Source organism: Cynoglossus semilaevis, chromosome 1 (genome assembly GCF_000523025.1).
Source record: "Cynoglossus semilaevis isolate Cse_v1.0 chromosome 1, Cse_v1.0, whole genome shotgun sequence".
NCBI lineage: Eukaryota > Metazoa > Chordata > Actinopteri > Pleuronectiformes > Cynoglossidae > Cynoglossus > Cynoglossus semilaevis.
Window position 1 is genome coordinate 19,749,663 of NC_024307.1, and position 8,262 is coordinate 19,757,924.

The following is an 8,262-nucleotide window of genomic DNA, read 5'->3' on the forward strand; positions in this document are numbered from 1 at the left end:
TCCGAGACCCATTTGTGCGACTCATCTCTGCATACCGAAACAAATTTGAACATATTAATGACTTCTTTTACCCAACGTATGCACGAAATATTCTTCGTCTCTATGGCAACTACTCTAATCCACCTCAAACTGCGAGGGAGGCAACTGCATTGGGTGTGCGTCCTTCATTTAAAAACTTCATTCAATATCTAGTGGATTCAAAGACTGAAGAGAGGAGCCCTTTCGACGAACACTGGAGACAGATGTACCGTTTGTGCTACCCCTGTGCCATAGAGTAGGTCGCGTTTGTTTAAAAGGAGTATTAGAAAACAAATCTGGAATGAAACAATTTAAACTGTTTGCAAATTCTTCTTTTACATTTTTCAGTGTCAAGTGATCATATTATTGCTGGTTTATTTCAGGTTTGATTTTATTGGACATCAGGAGACACTGCAGGAAGATGCTGAACATCTGCTGAGGATCTTAAAACTGCAGAAGGACATCAGGTTCCCACATTCCTATGTAAACATGACTTCACCTGACTCAGTTGAAAACTGGTTCGGAACAGTGTCTCTAGAGGACAGGAAGACACTTTACAAGATCTACGAGACAGACTTCAAACTTTTTGGCTACAAAAAGCCAGAAGAACTTTTACGTAATTGAGATGAACAACGAACCATTTCTTAACTTCACGCTACAATTTTATGTTGTATTTACAGAGGTCTCATTTTTCCATTTTTAAAATCAATTTGAGAGAAAAATTGTTTTATTAATTTAATTATAACACACTGTAACTGGTTACAATGAAATTATTATAATTCATTTCAAACAATGTCATTTTTCAACATTTAAATATAGTGCATAAAATCTACAAGAGTAATTTCTTGGGGAAAATGACATCAGAATCATTCTGTCAAGATGCAGTATGACATTACAAACTTTAACCTGCTGATGGTAAAATGTATTGTTTTGAAGAAAGCCTTCAAACTGACACTGTTGTCACCTTAAGACACCTTAAGACTAAATATCAATAAAACTAGCCATACCATGAATTACTGTAAAATAGCATTAAAATGAACCTGTCTCAATACAGCAGTTAACAGGGGCAGCTGAAGAGAGAGAAAGCAGGAGGCTTTTGTCCAGGATATTTAAAATAGAAATTCAAACAACCTGGATCAACAATGTTGATCAAACTGCAGTCAGCAGACAATATTGTTGGGCATGTTATTGAAATACACTTTGTAAATACCGTGTTTGTGTCTACTGTGTCCCTGCTGTTACTGTTACTACAACGTATCTTTCTTGCTGCTGCACCCACTGAATTTCCCCGGTGTGGTAAAAATAAAGTCTTTTAAGTTTTATCTTAATATCTGGATAGGCACATTTTTAATACAAGAAAGAATATTTGAATTAAGTATTGGTATGGGTAGATTCAGAGAATATACAGTTCTGTCTGATTAGTACAATTTCTTTCTTCAAGATCACTATAAAATGCACAGTAAATAATTGACAGAAAATTCCAATTCTTTGAACTTGGACCCTTTATTGGTCTCTCTAAACAAACAAACAAACAAACAAAAAAAATTGAAATATAATTTTCCATATATAAGTTTCAATTTGTATCATATTTGATACATCGGGTCACAATGGTCAAATATTCTTTTTTTCTGAACAAACAAAAACATAATAAAACACAAACAAATCTAACAAATTTGTAATTCCAAATATAAAAAGTGCCACATAATGCAGTAATGAGAAATCCACAAATGAAACTGGCTGGGTGGATGTCTGGAAAACAAAGTGTCACTTCTGTTTAAAAAAATATGATCTTACTCTACGAGGCAGGGATTACACAAGCGGTGCATCTGTCTCCAGTGTGTATCAAATGGCTTTTGCTTCTCTGTTCGTGGATCCACCAAGTACTGAATGAAATTTTCAAAGGATGGAACCAATCCCTGTGCGTTTCCCTCTTCAACTGTCTCTGGTGGATTTGTGTGGTTAGCATAGAGACTAGAATATCCCGTACAAATGTGGTATAAAAATAGGAATCCCGGTGCCTAATTTTGTCAACGTAGGCAGAAATGATTCGTACAAATGGATGACGGACAAACATGAACTTGGTGTAGTGCTTCAGTTTTGCCTGTAATCAACAAAAAGAACACATGAAAGCTGAGTCACTGTCAAAGATATACAATGCATGTGACCCTTTTACACATACTGACCTCGATTTTAGAACTTGAATGTAGTGCCAGATGAGTTAGGTTTCCAAGTAAGTGAATATCTCCTTGTATTTCCCTAGGGTCACTGTAGGGTTCACCATGTTTTAGTACAAACATGAATTTCTTCAGGTTCGTACATGCTGCCTGTAGAAGTAAATAAGTGTCATTTTGCAAAATATAAAATAAAATAAAAAATGAAATCAGAGGTTTCAAACTCCTGGCCTACATACACCAACTAGGGGGTAACAATAATTTAAATTTACCCTTGAAGATCCAACAGCAATGGTAACCAAGTAGAGAAGCCACACATTTTTTCTGGTGACAGTGCATCACAAACAGGATATGTATAAGTGGAACAGGACTTTCTTTGGTCCTATTGTGTCTCTGATTCAATATTGACTGCTGCATTACGCTGTAAGGTCTTGTTTGTTTCTGTGCGCACATCAAACAGCAACTCCTTCTAATAGTAGTATAACAGGACTAACCCTCAGATAAAGATGTCCATGTGATGTTCTGTTCGGCCACTGTTTGATATTACAACATATAGTGTATTTGCAGAAAGAAGACTTTAAGATTAAGGAAGAAACATATTGATGCGGCACTTGGGAATTGAACACTACAGAGAAGAAACGAAAGAAGTGTGGGGATTGTGTGCAGTGGCACTCCCCATTGGCTGCCACGTTGTACTGAATTCTGGAAGGACAAGTGGCAGGACAGTAATTCAGCAGTTTGTAGAGATCACTTAGGACAAATGATGAAGATGTTTTAAAAAAGCTGAGAACACTTTTAAATGATATTCGTTAAGCTCCTCACACTTGGTGTGGTGTCTCACCACAATGCTGCAGCATGGCAGTCCCATCACAGGAGGGCGCTAGCTAGCCTAGCTTGTCTTACGCATGAGTGGACACACTAGGACATACAGGTCAAACTCAAGGCCCGGGGGCTAAATGTGGCCCGCCAAGCCCTTTTGTGTGGCCCGCGGGAGCTTAAATAGCATTTAGTAAAGTCCATGCAGCAGAGTTTCATAACCTGAGAACTCTTTTAGACTCTATTCTGTTTGTGTCTGAATGACTGACATATTATTTTAAAATATTGTCAGATTATCTTTAAATAAAGAAAGTAAATGGATATGACAGGATTAGTTTGAATGAAGTAAATTATTAAAAATTAAGCACATTTTTTCAATGTGTCCCACTGTTGCACGGTACCAAATGACCTATGGACTGGTACTGGTCCGCGGACAGGGGTTGGAGACCACTGATCTATGCAATCTTCCAGTTACAACTGGCCCTTTAAGGGGAACTGAATTGATGATGTGGCCCCCGGTGAAAATGAGTTTGACACTCCTCCACTAGGAGGACGGAATGAAACAACAACATCCCCACATCCTGTAGCATTCACCAACCTCCAAACATGACGTTAAGGTTTTAACCAGAATCGGACAAAGTTAGGCACCATCATACTGGGTCTGCATTCCCACCAGCAAAGAATGGCACTAGAATGGTTCCCAAAAGTCCATGCTCAACAGTGCCACCGTGGAGTCAATATTGACTGATACATATGTGATGTTCTGTTCTGTTGGTGGTCATGGAGACCACCATGAAATAAGATGCATTATTATTATTATTATTAGGTCTACTATAGCAAAAATAACAGAAAAGTACAAAAACAACTACAAAAGCAGAGAAATTGTGCAGCGCTGCTACAATTTTCGACCAATCAGGAAGTGCCATGCTGAATCTTGTAGCTGTAAAAATGGGACTGTCAATCTCAATCTTTTTGGCCACAGACCAAACCAGGTCTCCTCAAAGGCGTAGAAGAAATCCCCACATCAGCTTTTGAGTCTTACCCTTTAAGTTACGTGACCGTACTTCAATTTTTGACGTTTGATTTTTTTAAAATGATGTTGCAGTACTGGTCAAAGAAGACGTCATTACACTCATCATATTTCCCATATGTTAAGAAACATGTTTGTCAACAATTGCCTTCAGTTTTTTCCACAAACCTAAAAACCTGCATTTTTTTAAAGACGCAAACCAGGAGGGATCTAATGACGGTTATGATGTATTATACAAAGAGAATGAGGAATGTAGATTTGTTTCCTTAATTTAAATGGAAACCCTTAGTTTATGGATATTTTCAGGCTTTATTATAAAACATTTCAAAACAATGGGGCAATTTTATGTTAAAGATCACATTCACAAAACAATGTCATGGTTGCTGCGGTCCTGGCCATGTCTGACGAATTTTCTTCTTTTTTTTTTTTTGAGATTGACTTCTGCCATCTGCCCGACTATTGGTAAATGTTGACAGTTTCACACTGACACTAAACATATGAATAATATGAACTCCCTGTTGTCTCTATGGCAGTTTAAGCAGAAGCAGCTAAATATCCCACTTTGGTGCATCATCTTCTCCGGACAACACTTGGAAAATGTATGCCACCAGAGAAACAGGTCCACACAGTGTTGAAAGACAGAAGGTGCATTTTTCTTTTGCAGTGCCATTTGGCGAAAAGAACATCAAAATGACATGACAAACATGGCTTTTGTTCACATGTGGATATTTCATTCTTTGTGACCTAACCCAATGCCGGGCTTACTGTCATGCCTGCAGGTCGACGTCAGATTAGTTGTATGTCCATGTTTATTTACATATTAATAATTTATTTCCCTGTAAGAAGTCTTTCAGGGTTCTCACATAAGAAGTCTGTCACATCATTCACGCCCTGGTGAAAGCATCCCTCAGAAGTGATCTGATTGTATGTCAAAGTATTTGAACATTTGCATTTCTCAGGTCTGATCACAAAAACGTCATCTGTTGATTAAAGGGTTGGAAGATATCGGTAGTACATGTCCTGACCTCTGCTCAGCCGCTCCTTTTGAGATTAACTATGCCCAGTGTCATATGTTTTTTAATTTAAAGTTTCAGACATTAAACCAGTCTGTATTAAAAAAACAGCAGATTGGCCCACACGTATTCTCCTTCCATGTAGTCACAGGTGATGCAGCCAGAATGACCATCAGGCTTCAGAGCAATCAGAGCAGATTTCAATTCGATCAGGTCAGATCTCCATAATGCAGACCGACTCCTGTGCTATCAGACACATTATGTCTCTCGACATATTCTTCTTCCAACTCTATTGTCTGTAGTCATACCACAGTTTCTGTTAGAGGCTTTTGGCAAAAACCTATTTGCTTTTCTCTTAGCTTTCCTTCCAGTACTTTGAGCGTTGACATTGTGTGGTTGGTCTTTTGAAAGGATGCAGAAGAGTGCCTTGAATTGTGTATTTGGTGCACCTTGTCACATTGAACTTTCTTCACACCTAGCCAGTGGTGCTGATGAGTTAAACATAGGATTGCTGGCTAGTTCCTCCTCTAGCCCTTGTATTCCCTCCCCCAGTCTGTCACCCAGTTCATCATCCACTTCATCCCCTTCCTTTAATTCCTTCGAAACCCCATCAAGCCTTAGCTTCTCTAGTTCCTCTGTCCGTCCATCCAGCGCATCTGTTACTAATAGTTCGAAAGGACACTTTTGGCTATTACTGCTTTTGTTGCAGTTGGTATACGCAGCGTTTCCGTGGCCATTGCTGCCATTGTTGTAGACCACTGTGCCACTGTAACTATTCCCATGATGCCCACCATTACCCTGGTTGCTCATCAGAGTATTGGCCGGGGTCATGTGGGCCGTGCCGTTCCTCTTATCTATCAGCTGGAATCCTTCAGACAAAAGGCTGCTACTGCTTGGAGACTGTGGAGTGGCTGAGGAGTTGAGTAGGCCCCTCCCCTTTCCTGATGACAGCGAGTTATCTGGAAGCTGGTGAGCTTTGGGAGCAGTGCTACGCCGCCGGGTCAAGAAATGCAAGGTAAATGCACCGAACACTATACCGGAGCAGAAGAACAGAATGTAGATGGCAAGAACGTGACGAGTTCCAGCAGTTGCTATTGATCCAAGAGTAGAGCTTCCTGATGTCAACTGATAGGCTGCTCTGCGGCATGGGGATGGGTCTCTTGCCCCAGGTAGTACCTCCTGAAACAGAGAAAGCCAACATCAGAATCCAAATCCAATCCGATTTTATGTGCAAGGCAAAAAAAAAAAAAAGGGAAACAGCAGAAGAGCTGATATCAGCAAAGGTAAAGGAACATAGAGTCTTGGGTCTTGGGTGAGACTTGGGTCCAGGTTTCAGGTTCGAGTCCACCAGCTGCCAAGTTACCACTGAGGTGCTCTGAGCATGGCACTGTCCCCACACACTGCTGCCCCTGGGGCTTAAAGCTGCCCACTGTTCACTTTGGTGTGTGCAGTGGTGTGCTGTGTCACAATGGCCAGTAGTTCACTTTGACACTTTCCTTTCCTTTAAAGGTAACTCTGTTAGGCCAATATTTCCTTGCCTTTGAGTTCCTGTTATCAATCAGGTAGACTATTTTTTTTACATGTAAACGAGAGAGGGTAGTATGGTCAATTCCAAATGCACGAGGCATTTAGTTAATCTAGTCGTACAGTGACCTGAACAGAACAGGCTTTAATTAGGCCATCTGTCTTAGCTGATTGAAGCTCTTCGCATGGGAAAAAGTTATTTGGGTTTTAATCATTTTTAACTGTGGATCTATAAAAACACCTAGGTTTACAACTGACTGTTTTAAAAAAGTGCCGAGAAAGCAAAGTCAATGCTCTTTTGCAGGGGAGCAGATTTATGTTCATGCTGGTGGGTGCTCAGTAATCTCTGTGGTTGCTTGGTGATCAGCGCCTATGCTCTATGGGCACCGGATAAAAAACACTTCTACCACTAGGAATACAGAGAGTTCTTCTTTCTAGTTATTTAGTTATTAAAAAAAAGTTTTATTTATATCCTGGGACAAAATCAATTTGGCAATATTAAATGTTATTTTGTCAATAACAAACCTGGCATATGCAAACGTATTCTCCCAGGCTCTCCTCTGTCACTGTCACCTCCAGGTCAGAGTGATGTTGCTTGGTGTATCTGTGGGGGGGGTGCTCCCAGCTACAGGACCTTGGGGACAACTGGACACAGGGCAGCAGGAGACGTAAACCCATGGAAACTTGCAGTTCTCTAGTGATAGGAGAGCAACGCCCTGGAAAGATTTGGCATAAAAAGATGCAGAAAACATTAGAAGAGTACAAAAAAAAGAGAACACAATATGTACTAAATACAAATGAACCACATATATATATAGCACTATATGAAACAAATTCATGTTTGAGTGTAAGTTTGGAGATGATACCCTACCCTCCTTTATATCACATGTCCTCAATGCTTGCTCTATTGTATCATCTGGGCCAGGCCTAAAAAACAAACACAAATTCCATTACAAATTTTCATGAGACAATATTTCAACTACAGAAAGACTGGTGCCATACACTTCTTTGCTTCAACATGAATCAACAGTATTAACATGTCATTCAATCAGCTTAATTCATGTAAAGCCTTTTTAGGGTGACACTACATTTGGTGTTCAATGAACCTAATCCTGAATGTTTTGGGACTGTGGAATGTATCTGGAGAAAAGCCATGCAATGGTGAAAAACATGCAGTCTTGGAATGCACAGCATTTCACCCCTTCTACTCACCTTGTTCCTGTGGTCCTGCATGCATTTTCCTTTCTGCTCCACTCACAACCCAGTCGTCTGGCTCTGGCACATAACTCACAGGTCGGGTACAGAGAGCAGCCCTCAGCCCGGACACGAGCCAAAGACAGAGGGCTGCCAACCAGTGCCTCACCCTGGAAATATGATAAAACCTTTACAACAGTGCAATGCATGCATAGAACTATACTGTACGACATGTGCGTGTTGTACCTTGTGTAGTAATATATTATTGACAGGCTCTTGTGAGGGGAAAAGTGGAATCTCCTGCAGTATTGTTGCATTTTGACCCACTACCTCCACCTGGTGGAGCTCCCCACGGCCTGCAACACAACAGAAACAAAACTTTCTATTTTATATGATTTATTTATACACTGCATATTTAACTATATATATATATATATATATATATATATATATATATATATATATCTATTTATTGAAAGAGAGATCATGTGGTGCT

General features: G+C 39.9%; 2 protein-coding genes and 1 long non-coding RNA gene across 3 annotated transcripts in view; 1 reads left to right on the top strand and 2 right to left on the bottom strand.

The window, feature by feature from the left end:
• The window catches only part of LOC103384215 (carbohydrate sulfotransferase 12-like), a 4,350-nt gene extending 3,118 nt beyond the window's left edge, over positions 1-1,232 (top strand). Inside the window, exons 8-9 of the mRNA XM_025061146.1 lie at positions 7-274; positions 402-1,232. Of these exons, the coding sequence (XP_024916914.1) occupies positions 7-274; positions 402-642 (509 nt within the window). The 3' untranslated portion in view covers positions 643-1,232. The remainder of the gene's footprint in view (positions 1-6; positions 275-401) is intronic.
• A 540-nt stretch (positions 1,233-1,772) lies between these two features.
• Positions 1,773-3,244, bottom strand: LOC103383960 (uncharacterized). Its single transcript, XR_522051.3, has 2 exons — positions 2,202-3,244; positions 1,773-2,119 (listed from the first exon to the last, which is right to left on the bottom strand). It is a non-coding gene; the product is annotated as an uncharacterized LOC103383960 (long non-coding RNA).
• A 1,080-nt stretch (positions 3,245-4,324) lies between these two features.
• sema4f (sema domain, immunoglobulin domain (Ig), transmembrane domain (TM) and short cytoplasmic domain, (semaphorin) 4F) overlaps positions 4,325-8,262 on the bottom strand; it is a 43,167-nt gene continuing 39,229 nt past the window's right edge. The window contains exons 11-15 of the mRNA XM_008317319.3: positions 8,013-8,122; positions 7,785-7,936; positions 7,444-7,499; positions 7,098-7,288; positions 4,325-6,227 (exon numbers count right to left, since the gene is read on the bottom strand). Of these exons, the coding sequence (XP_008315541.1) occupies positions 5,502-6,227; positions 7,098-7,288; positions 7,444-7,499; positions 7,785-7,936; positions 8,013-8,122 (1,235 nt within the window). The 3' untranslated portion in view covers positions 4,325-5,501. The remainder of the gene's footprint in view (positions 6,228-7,097; positions 7,289-7,443; positions 7,500-7,784; positions 7,937-8,012; positions 8,123-8,262) is intronic.